Source organism: Schistocerca piceifrons, chromosome X (assembly GCF_021461385.2).
Source record: "Schistocerca piceifrons isolate TAMUIC-IGC-003096 chromosome X, iqSchPice1.1, whole genome shotgun sequence".
Taxonomy (NCBI): domain Eukaryota; kingdom Metazoa; phylum Arthropoda; class Insecta; order Orthoptera; family Acrididae; genus Schistocerca; species Schistocerca piceifrons.
The window spans coordinates 256,211,055-256,233,679 of NC_060149.1; the positions used below are offsets into that span (position 1 = coordinate 256,211,055).

At 40.5% G+C, this 22,625-nt stretch overlaps 1 protein-coding gene across 3 annotated transcripts in view; it reads left to right on the forward strand.

Moving 5' to 3' along the window:
- LOC124722924 (succinate--CoA ligase [GDP-forming] subunit beta, mitochondrial) overlaps window positions 1-22,625 on the forward strand; it is a 106,205-nt gene that overhangs the window by 68,978 nt on the left and 14,602 nt on the right. For all 3 annotated transcript variants that reach the window (XM_047248084.1, XM_047248085.1, XM_047248086.1), the window contains exons 6-7: window positions 15,351-15,531; window positions 17,026-17,284. In XM_047248084.1, coding sequence (XP_047104040.1) covers window positions 15,351-15,531; window positions 17,026-17,284 — 440 coding nt within the window. The remainder of the gene's footprint in view (window positions 1-15,350; window positions 15,532-17,025; window positions 17,285-22,625) is intronic.

Genomic DNA, 22,625 nt, shown 5'->3' on the forward strand with positions numbered 1-22,625 from the left:
CCATGTGAACCCATGATTTTCAGAGATAAATATTTAATTTTAGAATGATTTTATCAGGATGGCAATTGTTGAAAAAGAGTAACAAATCAGCCCCAAAACACATTTATTCTCCTGACAATGAAAAACATGAAATATTGCACACAAGTTTTCAACATACCATTTGAAGATGGCTTTGGCATACGACACACATCAATGTTTTCTACATTCTGTGAAGTTTTCTGTGGCATATACAGGGTAGTCCATCTGAAGTTTCGGATGAGATTGTCTCAAAAACTATTCATTGGGCACAAATAGTGGCTAAGACAAGTTCAAAAATGGTTCAAATGGCTCTGAGCACTATGGGACTCAACTGCTGAGGTCATTAGTCCCCTAGAACTTAGAACTACTTAAACCTAACTAACCTAAGGACATCACACACATCCATGCCCGAGGCAGGATTCGAACCTGCGACCGTAGCGGTCTCGCGGTTCCAGACTGCAGCGCCAGAACCGCACGGCCACTTCGGCCGGCTAAGACAAGTTCGTGACCTCAAAGGGGGACATCAAATGATACTACACATGACCCCCAGCCCCTGCCACCTTGGGTGGGGCGGGGTGTAACTTTTAAATCTTAAATGGAAACCCCAATTTTTTTTTATTGCGGATTCGGATTCTCGATAAAAAAGTAATAAAGTTTTGTCTGAAACATTTTTTTTAAACCATTGGCAGATGGCGCTGAAACTGAGAGAAATTAAAATTGGGGAAAACTCCAATTTATTTAGAATGATTGGAGAAGGATGCATCAAATCGATACAAAATGTGCACCAATTCTTTCATTATGCCAAATTAAGCTATTTTTTTTACAAAATGTAACCTAATCACCACAGTTTTTGATGGAGGGAGGCGGAATGGTATTAAAATCTTGTTAGGGAAGTCTTCACAATTGCATTACTCACCTGACTGTGGCACTACTGTGGCCAAACTGTGAACTGTGGCTCAGTATAAAGGTCGATACAATGCGATTAGACGTCACTTCACTTTCAAATTGTGAACCGTAAACATGAACTGATGAAAGTAAATTACTCTTTAGCGAAACATGGCTCACTATCCTCGTACAGAGATTGTTGATATGATGATAATTTTAGGTGACTGCCATAACAATTACACTGAAGCTGTGCAATTGTATATGGATCATTTCCCAAACAGACGACATCCAAGTGGAAGCATTATTCGAAATTGCACTCAATGAGCTTGAAGTGGATACATACACTGTCGACTTCGTCATCGCGAATACAATGAAAATGAGGCTCGTACCCTTACTGTTCTCGCCTGTGTTCAACTGGATCCTGAAATTAGTAGTCGCGCGATTCAGAGACAAACTGGAATACTGAAATCAACTGTTTTGAGGATTTTGAAGGCACATAATTATCGTGCGTATCGTATCGCACTGACACAGGCATTAACGCCGAAAGATATGTAAGTATGCATGCATTTCTGCCAATGGAAATGATAAGAGGTGACAATGATTTTCTTATATATGTTATGTTCAATGATGAAACCACATTCAAAAACAATGGTGAATTAAATCATCATGATTGTCATTATTGGTCCCCTGTCAATCCACACTGGCTCAGACCCATTGACAATCAACACAAATGGTCATTAATGGTGTGGTGTGGAATTTTAAATGGTTACTTGATAGAACCATATTTTTTTTGACCGAAATGTTACTGGGGAATCTTATTTACAACTTGTCCGTGATGATTTGTTGAAGCTAATGGAAGATGTTGATTTAGAAACTAGGCAACGAATGTGGTTCCAACAGAACAGAGCAGCTCCCCATTATGCTAAAAATGTGCAGAACGTTTTAAATTTACGGTACCCTGTTTGGTGGGTAGGACGCGGCGGACCAATTCAGTGGCCTCCAAGTTCACCAGACCTAACATCTCCTGATCTTTTTTCTTGTGGGGCTATTTAAAAAAATTGTTTATGAAAGACAGCCCACATCCAGAAACGATATGGAGCAATGCATTCGAAGATCATGTGCAGCCATACCACAGGATGTGCTGCTCAAAACTGTGGATAACTTTCGCAGATGTTTGACTTTATGCATTGAAGCAAATGGGGATAATTTTGAACAATTTCTTAGTGGCTAATTTCATTAATTAAACACCCCAAATTGTGAGAGGCAAGAGGACTCACACTAATGAAGCACCCCATGGGAACATCATTCTACTACCTCCATGTCATTGTGCCTGGGTAACACTAAAAGTAGAATACAGTGCATTTTGTACAAAAATAGCTTAATTTGGTGTAACGAAAGAATTGGTGCACATTTTTTTATTGATTTGATGCGTCTTTCTCGGATAATTCTAAATAAATCAGAGTTCTCCCCCAATTTTACTTTTTTCTCGATTTCAGCCCCATCTGTCATCGGTTTAAAAAATGTTTCAGACAAAACTTGATTACTTTTTTGTGGAGAATCTGAGTCTGCAATGAAAAATGGCGGTTTCCATTTAAGATTTAAAAGTTACCCCTGCCCCACCCAAGGGGGTGGGGGCTGGAGGTCACGTGTAGTATCATTTGATGTCCCCCTTTGAGCTAACGAACTTGTCTTACCCACTATTTTTACCCAATGTATAGTTTTCGAGATAATCTCATCCAAAACTTCAGATGAACCACCCTGTATGTCCCATTACACACGAATTATGTACGAACTAGCAGAATTACTGAGGTATGTAGTAATGTCTTAAAATAATGTCTGTGATGTATAAAAAACAATTAGTTACTTCAGGCATTCTTGGAATAGAGAAGATGGCGATTTTGTCTGATTTTCCTGGACACACGTGCACACACACACACACACACACACACACACACACACACACACACACACACACTCTCTCTCTCTCTCTCTCTCTCTCTCTCTCTCTCTATATATATATATATATATATATATATGAATATAATAGAGGGAAACATTCCACGTGGGAAAAATATATCTAAAAAGAAAGATGATGAAACTTACCAAACAAAAGCGCTGGCAGGTCGATAGACACACAAACAAACACAAACATACACACAAAATTCTAGCTTTCGCAACCAATGGTTGCCTCGTCAGGAAAGAGGGAAGGAGAAGGAAAGACAAAAGGATATGGGTTTTAAGGGAGAGGGTAAGGAGTCATTCCAATCCCGGGAGCGGAAAGACTTACCTTAGGGGGAAAAAAGGACAGGTATACACTCGCACACACACACATATCCATCCACACATACACAGACACAAGCAGACATAGTCACACAAACATACACATGAAATTCAAGCTTTCGCAACAAACTGTTGCCTCATCAGGAAAGAGGGAAGGAGAGGGAAAGACGAAAGGATGTGGGTTTTAAGGGAGAGGGTAAGGAGTCATTCCAATCCCGGGAGCGGAAAGACTTACCTTAGGGGGAAAAAAGGACAGGTATACACTCGCACACACACACACATATCCATCCACACATACACAGATACAAGCAGACATAGTCACACAAACATACACATGAAATTCAAGCTTTCGCAACAAACTGTTGCCTCATCAGGAAAGAGGGAAGGAGAGGGAAAGACGAAAGGATGTGGGTTTTAAGGGAGAGGGTAAGGAGTCATTCCAATCCCGGGAGCGGAAAGACTTACCTTAGGGTGAAAGAAGGGGTATACACTCGCGCGCGCACACACACACATATCCATCCGCACATACACAGACACAAGCAGACATTTGTAAAGGCAAAGAGTTTGCAATTGCCTTTACAAATGTCAAGAGTTTGCAATTGCCTTTACAAATGTCAAGAGTTTGCAATTGCCTTTACAAATGTCTGCTTGTGTCTGTGTATGGGTGGATGGATGTGTGTGTGTGTGTGTGTGTGTGTGTGTGTGTGTGTGTGTGTGTGTGTGCGAGTGTATACCCCTTCTTTCCCCCTAAGGTAAGTCTTTCCGCTCCCAGGATTGGAATGACTCCTTACCCTCTCCCTTAAAACCCACATCCTTTCGTCTTTCCCTCTCCTTCCCTCTTTCCTGATGAGGCAACAGTTTGTTGCGAAAGATTGAATTTCATGTGTATGTTTGTGTTTGTTTGTGTGTCTATCGACCTGCCAGCACTTTCGTTCGGTAGGTCACATCATCTGTGTTTTTAGATATATTTTTCCCACGTGGAATGTTTCCCTATATATATATATATATATATATATATATATATATGCACACTCAATATGATCACTCACAGCCTTCTATATATCCACCCAATGGGCCGTAGTATTTTTCTCCAAGTTTTGAAAGCATCTCGCTACATGCTAGCACTAGAGGGACATGAGACATAGATGTCTCAGTACTTAAAACTGTGTATTACTTTAGTGGCATATGTGTCACATCAGTGACAAAAGGGTTAAAAGACCCTTTGTTCATGCATGTTCAAAACATAATATTCACGTTTGTGTAAATTTTACCTCTAAATATTTCTAATTTTAGCAGCATAAAATTAGCAATTAAATAGTTTTGTTTGTCTGTTGTTTTTACTATGATATTACTGTGTTCGTAATGGTTAATTTAGATGCAACTGTAAACAAAATTAGTTTTTGTATAACATTTAAAAAAAAAGACTTCCTTTTTCATTACTCTCATGGGAAACCTTAAAGTGATAATATTAGTGAAATAGCAGGCTAAGCCATTAGCATAAGAGAGTGAGAGGGTACTGAAAATCTCGCCTGGTGCACATGCTTTTAGCTAAGGTGGACTTTGTAGGCCAGATTGAGGTGGTTTACTGGCTTGACAGAATGCAGACTGTTCGTCTTGACTTCATCTACACCACTGTGGTGTGTCGTAAACAGTTATTGTTTACACCATGTATAGTACTGTAAGAAAGATGGTTCACAACTATTGAGTAAAAGTTATGACCGGATCATGATGTAAAATAAGATCAGCCAATTTGGGTACAAATACAGGTGGCTGTTGTCATGATGAAGAACTCGTGGAGAGGGGAAAAAAATCTTAACCAGTAGCACTAACCTTTGAGTACTTTTGGAGTGCTTGACCCTGTTTTACATCTTCATGCAATTGCTTACACAAATTTGTTCTTTTTTCCTCTCTCACTGTGATTCGGACTGTCAGTCATATTCATTTATGGTACCACACATTCGAGATATGGAGGACCATCAAACAGTTGTATAGTCAGCAGAGAAATTGTTTGTGATATGATCAACATCTTACACAAGAAAATTCAATACATTTATGTCTATTTAACCAAGTACTTTATTCATTGTAGTATCATTTTTTGTATTGTATGATTCAGGTGACCACTGATCAGTTTTATTCAAACATGATTTTTCAATTTAGTTTGAAATAAAATTATTTGGGGCAATTTGTTGTCATTGAAATAAAAGCAGGGTTAAATATCTCAAGTTTTGAAAGAGATTAACTTGAAGGGTCTCTTTATTAGTCTAGGAATAAATGATCATGCAAAATGAAAACTTTAAGAAAGAGGAACTGCGATATTGATATTGCTCCCAGTTGAAAGTTGCATCCATCAGTGTGTTGCCATACTTTTGTAGATACTCACCACTGTCCATAATTTGTGTGGCACTGTATAACACTCTTTCATTTCCAGCCAACACATCACAGCTAATTTTATCATTGTTAATTCATTACATGCTTATTTGTGTGTGCACAGGTTACATCAGTTTTAGCTATGAATTACACAACAGAAGAAATATTTTACAGCTATTCAGCTGTAATGGTTCTACAGAAATGGGGAATGCAGAAGATGTGTTAAGAGAGGTGTGTCTGTTGCCTATCGTTAGTTAACCTGTTCTGTTTTCTGACCTTCATATTTTGAGGCAATAAGGGGTATCTTATGTTTAGGCTGTGGCTTGAAACTGAATGATTCATTTATCAGTATACTGTGCCTTTCCTCTTCCCACCACGATTTTCTTATGCAAGTGGAATAGAGGGAGATGGGAGGACAAACTGAAATGTTGCTTATACACTCCTGGAAATGGAAAAAAGAACACATTGACACCGGTGTGTCAGACCCACCATACTTGCTCCGGACACTGCGAGAGGGCTGTACAAGCAATGATCACACGCACGGCACAGCGGACACACCAGGAACCGCGGTGTTGGCCGTCGAATGGCGCTAGCTGCGCAGCATTTGTGCACCGCCGCCGTCAGTGTCAGCCAGTTTGCCGTGGCATACGGAGCTCCATCGCAGTCTTTAACACTGGTAGCATGCCGCGACAGCGTGGACGTGAACCGTATGTGCAGTTGACGGACTTTGAGCGAGGGCGTATAGTGGCCGGGTGGACGTACCGCCGAATTGCTCAACACGTGGGGCGTGAGGTCTCCACAGTACATCGATGTTGTCGCCAGTGGTCGGCGGAAGGTGCACGTGCCCGTCGACCTGGGACCGGACTGCAGCGACGCACGGATGCACGCCAAGACCGTAGGATCCTACACATTGCCGTAGGGGACCGCACCGCCACTTCCCAGCAAATTAGGGACACTGTTGCTCCTGGGGTATCGGCGAGGACCATTCGCAACAGTCTCCATGAAGCTGGGCTACGGTCCCGCACACCGTTAGGCCGTCTTCCGCTCACGCCCCAGCGTCGTGCAGCCCGCCTCCAGTGGTGTCGCGACAGGCGTGAATGGAGGGACGAATGGAGACGTGTCGTCTTCAGCGATGAGAGTCGCTTCTGCCTTGGTGCCAATAATGGTTGTATGCGTGTTTGGCGCCGTGCAGGTGAGCGCCACAATCAGGACTGCATACGACCGAGGCACACAGGGTCAACACCCGGCATCATGGTGTGGGGAGCGATCTCCTACACTGGCCGTACACCACTGGTGATCGTCGAGGGGACACTGAATTGTGCATGGTACATCCAAACCGTCATCGAACCCATCGTTCTACCATTCCTAGACCGGCAAGGGAACTTGCTGTTCCAACAGGACAATGCACGTCCGCATGTATCCCGTGCCACCCAACGTGCTCTAGAAGGTGTAAGTCAACTACCCTGGCCAGCAAGATCTCCGGATCTGTCCCCCATTGAGCATGTTTGGGACTGGATGAAGCGTCGTCTCACGCGGTCTGCACGTCCAACACGAACGCTGGTCCAACTGAGGCGCCAGGTGGAAATGGCATGGCAAGCCGTTCCACAGGACTACATCCAGCATCTCTACGATCGTCTCCATGGGAGAATAGCAGCCTGCATTGCTGCGAAAGGTGGATATACACTGTACTAGCGCAGACATTGTGCATGCTCTGTTGCCTGTGTCTATGTGCCTGTGGTTCTGTTAGTGTGATCATGTGATGTATCTGACCCCAGGAATGTGTCAATAAAGTTTCCCCTTCCTGGGACAATGAATTAACGGTGTTCTTATTTCAATTTCCAGGAGTGTATATATCTTGTGCAGTATTTATTGTGATTTACTAAAGGGGGTTGCCGGAGGGAGAGAGAATACACACAATACTTCTCTTAAGTATATTAATATACATATTAGTATAATGCCATACAACATACACAGTGTTTATTATTAATGAATCAGCAACAACATAAGTGTGTTGCTCACTTTTGTTTTATACATTGCATAATACAGTGTAACTGGTATCTTTTTGGAGACTGCTTGTACCTTTTATGGTCATAATATTACTTGTTTATGTAAGTAACATACTTTGACAAGCTTAAATAACAATTCATGTGCAACCTCACCAGTTGTAATTCTCACTGGAAAGAAAAAAAAAACATCCTGCAGGCTTTTTGCTGCTACATACAGGGTGTCCCAAACTTTTTGGGTCAAACTTAAACAGGTGATAATGGACCCACAGCAGATTGTATTCAAATAGGGAACCAGTGGTGTGAAATGCATTTTTATTGTGTTATGGACATGTACAGCGTACACCACATAACAACAGTGTAGCTCATAGTACTTATTCAAAGTGGAGATTGCCAGTCTCAATCCATGCACAGCAATGGTGCTTCAAGTTATGCTGCACTCTCTCAAAGATCCCTTGTGTCTGTTGTATCAGGAGATAGGAAGCTAGGACCCTAGGAAACAGGTCATCATACATTTCTATGGGGGTTTCATGCACCCACATCTTGACATTGACTCAGAGGAAAAAGTCCATATACGTGAGATACAGTGATTGCACTGGCCATGAGGCAGGACCTCCCCTTCCAATCCAGCGATGAGGGTTTGTGTTGTTCAGGTGCTCGTGAACATTAACATCAAAGTGGACTGGTGCACCGTCATGTTGAAACGGCATCCTTTCATGGACAACACGGCGTACAGTCACCAAGAACTGTGGCAGTACATCTCACAGGAACACCAGCTAATGTGGACCAATCAAACAGGAAGGCAGCAAATAAGGTCCTATTAAGTGATCTTTGACAATGCCTGCCCATACATTGACAGAGAAGTGTTGCTGGTGACCACCAATGGATGTGATGTGGGGCAGAAATGGCTGTTGCAGCTGTTGAAAACACCATCACAGGTGAATAAGGCCTCATTCATGAGCAATACAAACTGTACAGAGTTCAGCACTACAGCCCTGGGGTGGCAAATCCATTGAAAAAGTGAACGTGGGACTAAAAATCTGTTGGTCCTTGTGCTTGTGCACTTGTTTTTTATGACAAGGATGAAAACCTGCTGCACCAATACTCATCACACCGTACCCTTTGAAATGTGCAAACGGGCAAGCTGATGGATCCAGAATGAGACTTTCACTCTGCAGAGGAGTGTGTGCTGATACGAAACTTCCTGGCAGATTAAAACTGTGTGCCGGACCGAGACTCGAGCTCGGGACCTTCGCCTTTTGCGGGCAAGTGCTCTACCAAATGAGCTACCCAAGCACGACTCACGACCCATCTTCACAGCTTTACGTCTGCCAGTACCTTGTCTGCTACCTTCCAAAGTTCCCGAGTCTTGGTCTGGCACACAGTTTTAATCTGCCAGGAAGTTTCATATCAGTGCACACTCCGCTGCAGAGTGAAGGAAACATCCCCCAGGCTGTGTCTTAGCCATGTATCCGCAATATCCTTTCTTTCAGGAGTGATAGTTCTGCAAGGTTTGCAGGAGAGCTTCTGTAAAGATTGGAAGGTAGGAGACGAGGTATTGGCAGAAGTAAAGCTGCGAGGACTGGGCGTGAGTCGTACTTGGGTAGCTCATTTGGTAGAGCACTTGCCTGCAAAAGGCAAAGGTCCCGAGTTCGAGTCTCTATCTGGCACACAGTTTTAATCTGCCAGGAATTTTCAAGTTGATTGATGTCTATTGTTGTGTGGTTGGCCACAAGACCCAACACCATCTCCTCAAAGTCTGGTGTCTGGACATCCCTTTGGCGGGAAATTTGCTGGCTATCTGTGGTGTGAACTACCCCATCTCTTGTAAGTTGGTATCCAGAGAGAAACTTCTCGCAATTAGGATGATTCTTGTTGGGAAAGCATTCTCTGTACAATCGTGCTGGTTTACAGGCATTACATCCTGCCACACTGTACATTTAATGCATGTCTGCCAACTCTCATGTCATTTCATCTCTGTTTATGTGTCATGCGCTGTACACAGCAGCACACCTCACCACGGGCACACCACAAGCTGTCTGATGCAATGGACAACTGACGCCAGGTATAGTGGTATACGTGTGGAACAGGTTAATGTGCTGGTGTGATGCTGTCATACACACATGCTATGGACTAAGTTGTGTACAGTATGTCTGTTTGGTGGTAAGGTGTGTATGTTGTTTATCACCTGCTGCCTTTTCCAGTGTACAACAGGCAACTGGGATCACTGAGAGAGTGCAGCTGAACTGCATGCACTGTTGCATCGCGTGCATCAAGATGGGGCTGTTGCTTTGAAAAATTACTGTGAGCTATGTTGTTGTTATGTGGTGTATACAGTGTGTATACAATAAATGTGCATTTCTGACCATTGGTTTCCTATCTCAGTATAATCGCTTGTGGACCCACTATCACCAGTTTCAGTTTGATCCAAAAGGTTTGAGACGCCCTGTAGAAGTACAGAAAGTGATGACTGGTATCCACAAAAACCCACAATTGATGATGACTATATTGTCTTCTATGTATGCTTTGGGATGTGGTGGCTGTAATGTGCCTGGAATGGAATTTGAAACGTCAGTGGTGTCATACCCTTTCACTCCATCTTGTTATGTAGACAGCTTTTGATACACGTAGCATGAGAAGACTGCTTTTAGTATTCTTATAGCAGAATGTGAATGCAGGAAATGCCTATATTACAATCCTTGTATGTTGTACAAACTGTTTACACACACTGAAATGGAGCTGTTAGTGCTCTTAGAACAAAAATTGGTCAAAAACTATGTGAAAAAGGTCTCTTGATTATTGTATCTCTGGCATTAAGTAGGCAGTGGAATATATTAAGAAAATAAAAGTCAGAGTAAGAAAGAAGTACTCTGTGTATAGTAAAACATTTTTTAATAATTTAAGGAGTAAAGTTAACAACTCACCATATAGTAGACACACTAAGTTTTTGCAAGCCACATAAACAACACTGAGAACTTTGCTAGCTTTTGGATGAATCCTTTTTGTGATCTATAGAATAAACATACATACATATGTCCACACACGCCTGTATGCCTGCAGTTTTTCATTTTATTTTTATTTTATTATTTTATTTTTAAGAATGCTCCTAGTTTTTGTGGTCATGATATTACTTGTTTAATTAAGATGCTCTCAGAGGTCCACAGGTAAAGATCATATTAAACAGCAAAACATCTTGAGCAGGAAACAGTTTCCTTTTTGTGTGACTCAGCTGCCACAATGTAGCAGTGTGGGCGTGTGTGTGTACATATTTGTTTTTGTGTATGTATACACTATTCATCAGAAAAAGCATTGCCCAAAAGCTGGCAATGTTCTCAGTTTTGTTTATATGCCTTTTGATGACTCAGTTCCTCTAATATTCAGTGAGTTGTAATGTTTACTTCTTAAATTGTTTACATTCCACCAGGACTTCCCAAAATATTTTCTAAGATGCTCTCAGGAGTTCACAGGTAAAGCTTATATTAAACAGCAAAACATTGTGAACAGGAAGCAATTTTTTGTATCTGTAATATGTAAAATAGATAGCTACATGAGGAATTCCAAAAACCATTAAAACATAAATGCAGTGTTAAGACAACTATTTTAGCAAAATAAGTTACTTTTAGGCAGCATAGAAATTTCATGCAAAAAAACAGTCTGCGCTGGTATTTAAGTGCAGGTATTTTGTGTGAAATTAAGATGATCATTAATGTCACCAGGTGATATAATGTGTCCTGCAAAGGTGTATCTATGAATGAAATTACTCACATCCAGAATCTCATGTTTGAAAGAACCAGCTTCTGATTTGCATTGCAACTATACTTCATCTTTTGACATTAATATGGTATAGGATAGTTTGCTATTCACCACATGAAGTGGTATTGAGCAGTGGACAGAGACATTAAAAGTACATTTAAAAGTAGATTAAGCTGTTAGACACAGTTCCTCTTCAGATTTAGAAAGAAACACACACATGGCTGCTTTTGTCTCAGCCTGGAGACCTAAATCAGGATGTTAGGATAGAGCATTAGCCTCCATTCTTATGAATATGAGGCTAATTTCTTTAAAAATGCACTACTTCATTTGATTTATACCTAGTGTACAATGCCGGAACACTTTAGTTGAATGAGATAGTTAAAAGTTCGACGTTGTTTTTCCAGCTCAGCATATCTGTCAACTTTCTCTCTCTCTTTCTCTCTCTCTCTCTCTCTCTCTCTCTCTCTCTCTCTCTCTCTCCCCCCTCCCTCCCTCCCTCCCCTCCCCCCCCTCCCCCCCCCCTCCCCCCCCCCCAACAAGCAGCGTGTTCAGGGTCTTTCCATTTCCCACAGTGCTTCACAACAATGAAGATAGAACCCTAAGAGCTTTTGTAATTATATTTTTGACAGTATATTGTTGTATTTCTATGTGACTTGCTGTTACTCAATAACTGAAAATGTTTTTTTTTTCATATTTCTCTAATCTAGCGTGCAAAACTCTAAATGCTTTACTGTATGTAAATCAAAATTATGTTCCTCCACTAAGCACTTTTTCACAACTGAGGAGGTGATTGGGAAACATGGGCTGCTATATTGGGTGAAGAATGCATTCAGTAACTGGAAGTCATCAGTGCAGCTAGTAGAAAAGTATTTCGTTTCTTATTTTTTAACTACAGCAAACACTTTCTATTGCCTCCTGTTAAGTCTCCTATTATCAGTTAACAAGCTTGTATAAGCATACTGGAGCTTCTAAAACATTCTCTGCTGTGAGGGAGACAATGCGGCGTATGGAAGATTGGAGTATATTAAGTGAGAAATACTTTCTATAATGGAAAATGTAGGCTGGACTCATAGTAAAGAATAGCTTGCAGCACACCACATAGAGGAGACATTAAGCAGTGGACAGTCGCTTTTAAAAATAGACTGTTAGATACTTTTTAGCTGTCGGACCAAGCCTTTCATCAGACAAATAAAACGTGTGGGTGTGCGCGTGGTCACTGTCATGTTAGGGCAGTGTGGCCCGCCTGGGTGAGTAATAATTTTGGCTGGGGTGGGTAGTAGGGATACAGAAGAGATAAGAAGTGGGGAGGAAAGGGATAGCAGTGTAGCATAGGGGGGGGGGGGGGGGGGATGCTGTAATGGTGCCTGTGGTAGTGTGCAGAGATGTATGATGGGAACAGTACGGTGGGCTGCTAGGTCAAATATCAGGATGCTGTACTTGGGAGGAGGATGCGTTTTTGGGGGAAGGGGGGGGGGGGAGGCGGAGAGAAGCGAAGCACAGAAGGGGAAAGGACTATACTGGGGTGGGGAGTAGAAGTTGTGCGTCAGGCAGGAGTGGAGAGAGGGAAAGGGGTAGAGGGATGTGGAGGATAGGAATTAGTGAAGGTTCGGTCCTGAGGATTACGGGAACGAAGGGTATTTTTCAGGGAGCATTCTCATGTGAGCAATTCAGAAAAACTGGTATTGGTGCAAAGAATCCAGATGACGTAGGCTATAAGGCAAATGGCATAAGCTGTAAGGCAGTAATTGAAGTCAAGCACACTATGTTGAACTGCATGCTCAGCAACTGGGTAGTACAGCTTTCTCTTGGCCACAGTTTGGCAGTGGCTGTACATGAGGACAGAGAGGTTGTTGTTGTAACTGCGACCAGGACAGTGGCGAGGTAGCACTGACAGAAGGCGCGGCGGGACCCACGGAGAGGCCCGCGAACAACAACACAACGGAAAAGGACGGACACGACCAACATAGGACAGAACGAATACGACAAGACCGAACAACAGAGTCACAAGGAAACAAACTCGTACACGAACCAGGAAGAACGCAGTCTAGCTCAAGCGAGGTGTAAACCAACGTAAGCGAGATAAGACTGACTGGATGAGCGAGTGGTCGGCGCTTAAGTGTGCTCTCGGGGGCGCCGCTATTGGCCGCTGGGGCCACGTGTTCCATTGTGGCGCTCTCACACTGAAAGCGGGCCAGGAGGCGCGCGTCGCCACATCTTATGGTGCAGAGACCTCTATGGGTCTTCGATGTCCATGACGTCTGGCGCGGATTCAAATTCCGCAGTGCGCGGTACCAGAGTTGTTAGTTGTGCCCACATAGAAAGCTACACAGTGGATGCATCTAAACTGATAAGACTACGTAGCTGCTTTTGCACGTGGCCCTCCTTTGATGCGGTAAGATATGCCTGCGATGGGACTGGAGTAGGCAGTAGTGGAAGGGTGTATGGTATAGATCTCGCATATAGGACCTGGAACTGAAAAATACTCGGGGAAGACTCTCAAAACAGCATTTTATCATCATGTTGCAGCAGTTGTGTATGATTCAGTTTATCAACAGTTAAATGGGAATTTACTGCTAGTTGCACAGGTAACTGTTTTTGTAAAACTTTTTAATACTGCGTGAGATATACTTAAAATATTTCATGAAGCTCCGCACATTAAATGGAAGCATCATAGTAAGAGACAGTGCCTCAGCTGTATGAAAATGAAATAGTGCTGTACTGCAGATTCAGGTGAAGCCATCAGCCTCCACCTCCCTCTACCCCTTTCCCTCTCTCCACTCCAGCCTGACGCAAGACTTCTACTCCCCTCCCCAGCATAGTCGTTTACCCATCTCTGCTTCTCTCCTCTCCACCCCGCCCCCCAAAACACACCTTCCTCCCAAGTACAGCCTCCTGATGTTGGACCTAGCAGCTCACCGTACTGTTCCCACCATACATCTCTGCATCCTATCACAGGCACCATTACAGCATGACTTTTCATAGCACTTTTTCGTATGATGTCATTCCCGTGAAACACCCGTATTTGGCTCAGTTTGTTACTTTTATTTATTGCTTTTTTGATGTAGTTTCTTGATGCACACTATACTGCTTGTAGTTTTGTAGTGAATTCTGTTCACCTGTTTTATTTTGTTGTGAGTTTGTTTAATGGTTACCATCTGTTCTCTTCTGTTGGCAGTTTCTCTTTGTGATTTTCTGATTATAATTTTTCTGTGTTAATGGTTCAGAGAATGTAACTTTGCAGAGGCATCGCGGTAGGTACTTTTAAGAGTGTGAATTCTCCAGCCTTGTCTTTTATAGCATTTAAGAGTTCTTTTCTGAACCCGTTTCATCCACTTGATATTGGGAACTTGAACTTTTTGTTTTCCAGCCCTAAAGAGGGAGCAAAGGGTGAAAAGAGTGAAGGTTGTTTATCATGAGCCAAATATAGCTGCATATTCATTTGTTAGAGTTTGAGTGTGGTGTGTGGGGATTATATTTCTCTAGAGATCTAAAATTTCTACAAAATCTGTAAGTTCTAGCCTCAGATTATTATGTGCTCACAGTGTAGTCCTATTTAAGAATTTTTGATTCCACGTAGTGGAGATATGACATTTATAATTTGACTCTCACATCTTGCTGGCTTGATGACTAAAATGGTAGATGATGATGATGATGATGATGATGATGATCATAGATATTTCTGTTTGGGATGCTGATAGTCAGGTCAGATAAACTTCCCTTGTTCTTTATTTTTTTGTGATGGACAATTTGTGTTTGACTTCCCAGTGAAGAGCCATTTATTTTTTGGCTCTGTAGTAGTAGTAGTAGTAGTAGTTGTTGTTGTTGTTGTACTACCTAGCTGCACAGCTACAGCACCCAGCACATTATGGATTCCCCTATTTTCTATGCTTGAAACTCTTCTATTGTGATTATGTCTCCTTGGAGGCGAGTATTTATATTTTTCTAGAAAATAATGGACCATTTTTACAGTTACTTAAGAAGTGAATATTTGCAAAAGTCTTCTGTAACTACTTTTTGATGATCAGAATTTCTTGACTTTTTCAGGGAACACAATGGTCCAGTTATTGTTGCGTCACCATCTGGTGGCACAGATATAGAAAATGTGGCAGAAAAGACACCTCATCTTATAAAAACTGTACCAGTTAACATATCAGAAGGTGTAAGTGATGAAATGGCTAATACTATAGCAAAATTCCTCGGATTTGAAGGTGCTAAAGTAAATAAGGTGAGACATCTTTCTAAAAGAAATAAAAAAATTAGTAAACCAGATTTTCCTATGACTGAATCTCACTTTTTGGTGGAAGACTGTTGAGATAGGCAGTTTTATCATTACACTCAGGAAAAAGTGGTCACAGGAGAACAATCCCTCTCTCTGCTGACCAGTCCAAACCAATGACTTGATTACTGAGGGACTCGTCAAGAAAAGTGAAAACAGCTGGGTTATGTTGTGGCGTGGCCCCACCGTGCATGAAACTCCAGTGCTTGTGACGTGGAGACTAATTATTCTGAATCCATTCAGTACTGACCACTCCCCACATTATAAAAAAGCCTCTTAGGTTTCTGATCAATAGTGCAGCTCAGTCAGTTTTGTGGATTGGTGTGGTAATGCACAACACAAATACATAAACCATATCACTAGCTCTGTTCATGGAAGGAAGGGTGGGTGGGAGAGTGGGTGGGTGAGTGAATGCTTTCAGCAACTTCTTTAGAGGCACAAAAAAAACTCAAATTGGAAAAGATTCAGGAGGATTATGGCCATTAAATATCAAAAGGAGTCATTTTGATGTTTGCCTGAAGAAAGGTATGGAAACCATGTGAAACATCAGTGTGGATGGTAGCAGCAGTCTCTCAGATACAAACTAATTGCCATAAGCACTGCTGGAGCACACTGTCATTTGCAGAACTAACGAAGTGTAAATGATCTGCGTGTGGATCAATACAACCAATGTTAAACCTTGAAACTTACTGGCAGATTAAAACTGTATGCTGGTCTGCGAATTGAATCTGAGGTTTGTCTTTACCAGGAAAATATTTTACCAGCTTAACTAACCAAATAACGAATTGCTATCTGCCGTCACAGCTTTATTTTCATCAGTACCTCATCTTCTCATTCTAAGAACATTAACTCTTTCACCATCAACAGCCAATAATTAAAAAGAAGCTAACTTTTTATTTCTGGAAAAAAGTTGAGTTCCAAGTGCTAGCAAACAAGAGTGGCATTTTAATGAAGAGGGATTGAGAGATGAGCAGCAGTAGACTTTGACCACATAATCCAATTAAAATACAATTATGTGTACTGTTCATTGGTTCTCGTTGATGTAACTGTGAAAGAAGACTGCTAGTGCAGTGTTTTGCTGTTGGCCACACTTGAAGACTTTACAATGAGACCTACTAGCTAATGACACTAATTGAAATGTTAATCATACAAATGTGTGAAAAATTCATGTGCTAGAAATATGGAAATAATGACTGCAGCAGTCTGAGCTCAACACGTAGTAATACGGATTCTGACAGGCATAATTCACCTTTCAGAAGTGTATAAACATGTAACTAATTACCATCTCACTTACATAGTAAATCGTGATCAATTAGTTTGATGGCCTCTCTAAGGACAGGTATCTTTTTTCACTTTATTTTGAGATATTTCATTAATATAATTGTTAAAACAAACTATTTATGATAATCTTCCTTAAAGTTGAAATTTTTTTACATTTAATAGGCTGCAACAGAAATTAAAAGGCTGTGGGACTTCTTTCTTAAAGTGGATGCAATTCAGGTGGAGATAAACCCTCTGGCTGAAACTGTTGAAGGAAATGTTGTTGCAGTTGATGCAAAAATCCAGTTTGATGACAATGCAAAATTTCGACAGCAAGATATTTTTGCGCTTGACAACACGTCTGAAACTGATCCAAGAGAGGTGCAAGCAGCAAAGTATAATTTAAATTACATTGGAATGTCGGGTAACATTGGTTGCTTAGGTAAGTTTTCTGGGTGAACTGATGCAAAGTCTGTTGTATGATAGCATAAATTTAAAATAAATGTAGTGATTTGTTATCATAAAGTGCAAACTTTAGTTGTATCTTTGTGAAACACACACTTGAACAAATAAAATTTAAATCTTGATTTGTAACAATATTATGAGAAGGAAAGTTTCCACTCACCATATAGCAGAGATGCTGAGTCACTGATAGACGCAACAAAAAGATTTTCACGCTTGAAGCTTTTGGCCAATGGCCTTTGTCAACAATAGACACACACACACACACACACACACACACACACACACACACAAATGCAACTCACACACACACAACTGCAGTCTCAGGCTACTGAGTGTGGTTTCAGTTGCCTGAGACTGCAGTCGCGTTTGCATGAGTTTATGTTTGCGTGCATGTGTGTCTATTGTTGACAAAGACAATTGGCCGAAAGCTTTAAGTGTGAAAATCTTTTTTGATGTGCCTATTGGCGACTCAACATCTCCGCTATATGGTGAGTGTCAACTTTCCTTCTCATAATATTGTTACATTCCATCCTGAATTTTCCATTGTTTGATAAATCTTGATTTGTGCTCTTCTAGTTAGGGGGCACAGGTATTTGAAAATAAGTGTAAAATGGAAAGTGAAGAGACATCAATATTTTGTGTTATATTTTCTTTTTAAGGCTGGTACAATGAGACACAATTGGTTATACATCCTTTTGTAATTTCTGATGTTGACAATTATTATTATTTGGCTAGTGACTAACTCCAGCAGGAACAGGGAATTAATAAAACTACTGCCCTAGCATTCACTTGTTACATATTTTCCTTGATTAGTAGGAAGATTCAACAGAATAACTGCTTATAATAATTAATCTTTATTAATGACAGGCAGACAGTCTGCCGCTCGTGGTCTTGCGGTAGCATTCTCGCTTCCCGAGGATGGGGTCCCAGGTTCGATTCCCAGCGGGGTCAGGGATTTTAACCTGCCGCAAGATGACTGGGTGTTGTTGTGTTGTCTTCATGATCATCATTCATCCCCATTACGGTCGGAGGAAGGCAACGGTAAACCACTTCCATTAGGACCTTGCCTAGTACGGCGGTGTGGGTCTCCCTCATCGTTCCCTGATGCTCTGTCAAGAAGCATGGGACTTCATTTCCATTTCAAATGACAGACTGTTTCATCATTTATCGCCATTGTCAAGTTCATCTAGAATGATGTGATATCCACATTATGTTGTTAGTGAATTGTCTAATAACTGTCTATGCTTTGATTAGATAGTAAATAATATAAATATATTGAAAATAATACATTAATTATCATTTTACAGTAGTTTGACAGTTCTACTCTCTCAACATAAACACATAATGCCGTAAGAGTAGAATTGTCAAACTACTGTCAAGCCGTAATAATGTATTATTTTCAGTATATTTACTTCATTTACCATCTAGTCAAAGCACTGACAGTTATAAGACAGTTCCCTAACGATGATAAATGTCAAAACAGTCTGACATTAATAAAGATTGTTATAAGGAGCTATTCTGGTGCATCTTTATCTGATGTGTATTATGCTGCTGGCCTTAGAGAAGGAAAAAATATTTTCCTTGGTTTGTATTGCACACAGGAGTTTGACAAAATAACATAAACAGATATATGAGGTAATGTAAAGCCATATTTGATATTGAAAACGCTCTAAATCTTTGTGGGACTTGATGCATTTAATTCCTATTTGCAAAACTAACAAAGTGTAAATGAGTCTCTGCTTTGGATCACTGCAACCAACACTGTTTCTTAAAATTTCCTGGCAGATTAAAACTGTGCGCTGGACTGGGACTTGAACCTGGGAATGGTGGATGAATCTTATAATATTTCTCACAAAGGATTTGTTTAAATTCCTTGAAAGGTGCTAAAATAGGATTGCAGGTCATTAACTGTTTGTTTTCCTTCTTCCATACAATTGATTAATAATATGTAAATATGGTAGTTGTGGAATTGAGGGAAGATATGTTAGTTGGCCAGCTTCCTCATCATGAGTAGGGCCATCATGGTCTGGGAACTTGCAATTTTCTCCAGGAAACAAGGCCTCCACCTGCAACATTAAGTGAAAATGGTTGCCTAAAGTGATTACACAGGCCTTATATTTCCTTTCATTGTCAGTATAGAGGCCCACTAAAATCACAATATGACTGCTGAAACCATTAAAACCTGCACCTTTCTTTGCATTCGAAAGAAGACAATCTGGATTGCATGCTACATCTGGTATTCTCAGTATATTATCATCTACTATTACAGGGAACAGTGGAAAAGTAGAATCCAGGGACAATATTACATGTATGTATTGATTGTAGTATGGGTAATCTCTTTGTGCATGACAGAAGCCTATTTGTTGCATTTGCCTGGTTTGCAAGAGGTTTGGAAGTAAAAGCTGTACCATGAATGTTTTGTCAGTGTAGTTCCTGTTGAGTTTTGATTGCAAGAGTGTCCTTTGGACATTTATTCAGCCTAGCAATCACATTTGTGAGAGCAGTTTACCTGTTACAGGCAACATTCCTGTATGTTAGGTGGAGCATTAGATAAAAGACTGGCAAATAATAATTGCAAGGCTTTGTTAGGACACTGTCATAGGAATCACTGTATTGTGGTGAACTAATACCAGGTAATAAAACATGGACCTACTGGGTACACAGGTCGTCATCGGCAGCAGCGGCATCATCAACTATTTGACAGCCACTGCTGGTCAAAAGGCCTTCTTCTAGAATTTTCCATACCATACAGTCTTCTGTTATACACATCTATGGAACTTGTGCAAGTTTTTCGTGCCCTCTATTCACCCATTTTCCATCAGGTTATTGCCTTGCACTTTTCTTACGTCTGGAAATCAAAGGGATAACTTCTATGGCCCGTCTAACATTCATTTATCTAACAGCATGTCTTGACCATCTCAATTTCATTTTCATTATGGTACTCCACAAGTCTCTCATGCCAGTCTGTTTACTGATTCCTTTCTTTTCTCACTTACCTCAAAACTGCCAACATGTATCTCTCCATTGTGTACTCAGGAACTTCCAGTTTCTGAATGGTTTTCACATTATAAGACTAAAACTCACTACCATAAATAAAAACTGGTAATACTGACTCAAAAAGTTCCTCAAAATAAATGGAACCCAGACGAAGGGCCTTTCCATACTCGTTGTTCTCTTGAGTCATTTAGATAACGACATGCAAATGGCCCTCTGTGCTATATTAACCTCTAAAGACAGCTTGTTCCTTTGCTTGTTTAAAGTATAATTATTTAATGGTTCATGATAATTTTAGTTAATATCATGAACATTACAGTTCAGAAGCTTATATGTATATAGTTCTTTTTAGATATTATCTGTCCCATTTCTTGTGAAGTAGAAAAATTATAGCATTATTACAGTTTACAGAAATTATCTTCTTTTATAAAAATACTGTAAAAACTTTGTTAGTTTCTTTTTGATAAATTTTCTGCTAACTAATCATTTTGATTCAGCCACCTCGAGGGATTTATCTTTTTCACACACCTTGAAGAGCTTGTACACCTCAGCTGCCAATGCTTGTAGAACAATGTCACTTTCATTATTAACTATTTGTGTTTCTGATTCATCATGTGAACTATGCGTGTGGTTCGAAAAGTTCTTGGAACGGAATAGAAAAAAATACTTACATCTCTGAAACTTTTTTTTTATTTTTCAATGTAGTTCCCTTGTAGATTAATACATTTGGTCCAACGATATTCCAGTGCCTTGATCCCATCTCAAAAATGCGTTTCCTCCAGGCCTGCAAAATAGTTGTCAACTCTGGCTATCAACTCTTCATTTGAAGTGAATCTTCATCCATCAAGAAAAATTTTCAGTTTTGGGAAGAAATGGAAGTCTGACGGAGCCATATCAGGTGAATAAGGTGGTTGTGGCAACAATTCATACCTTAGTTCGTGTAATTTTACCATGCCGGCAGCATGCATTTTTGATCCAGCGTCAAGAGTTGCGGCACCCATATTGCAGGTAATTTTTTCATTTCTAGTTCTTGAGTTAAAATGTGATATACCCTTTCAGATGACATCTGCCAAGCGTGAGCGATTTCACGCACTTTCAATCGCTGATCCTCCATGACCATTTTTTGCACTGTTGCAATGATTTCTGTTGTAGTGACACATCTTGGCCGACCACTGCGCAGATCATCATCTAAGCTCTCGTGACCAAATTTAAATTCATTTGTCCACTTGGCAACAGTTGAATATGAAGGAACAGAGTCCCCCAGTGTATTCTGGAAATCGGCATGAATGTCCTTTGCTTTCATACCTTTCTTTACAAAGTACTCAATCGCTGCTTGAATCTCGTTTTTTCTTGCCCCCCCCCCCCCCCCCCCCCCATCTTCGCAAATCACTATGCAGGAGCAACAACAGAGCCATGTCACCACTACAACTCTCTTCCGAGAGCACTGACATGGTGCATGTTTACAGGCAACAGTCCAATCAATATCACGTGAACAACTCTTTGCGCTAGTGCTTACCACTTGTGGTGATTCCAAGAACTTTTCAAACCACCCTTGTATACTAACATTTAAAAAAGTTTTGGAATGCTTGTGCAACATTTTCTCTGTTGTTAGTTGCTGTGCTGTTTGCTACCTTAATTGAACCAATATTGGTTTCTGTCTTGTTTTCTTCATACTCTTTATTTTACTTTATTTTTTTATTTTTCAGTTGTATGATTTTCAGTTGAGTTTTCATTGCACCTTGTCATATCCTATGCAAGACATTTATTAAGAGTTTTATTTAATTCAACATATGCCCTTATCATCATGTTATTGTATGCTTGAAACTGTTGTCATCTGTTTGATAGCTACCTTATACCGTTTGATACTTTTTCTTTCATGTTCTTCATCCCTGCTACGTCTTTCACCATTTGAATAGGCATTTTTGTTAAATAATTACCTGTATGACCTTCATTTTCAAAACGTCAAATTTTTGCTTAACTTAATGTGGTACCTCTCTCTGTGCTTTGATAAATTTTAAATTTGCAATCCTGACTACTTGCCTGATTAGTACATTTCTTTCTAACTTTTTATCTAATTTTAATATGCATCTTATGAGTCTACTTTCACTTGCAATTTGAAAGTGGTTTAACAACGTCACATCATTCCTTAATTATGTGATAAAACATAGTCATTTTCATTTTCAGTTCAATTAGTCCTTGGCAGTTCCAATGTCTGTTTTCTTCTGAAAGAATGTGTAGATGATATTGTTGCAGTCCATTCTGCATTTTCCATTCTTTGTTGATAATAAAGCCTTCATTTCATTATCTGTTCCTCCGTAGTAAAA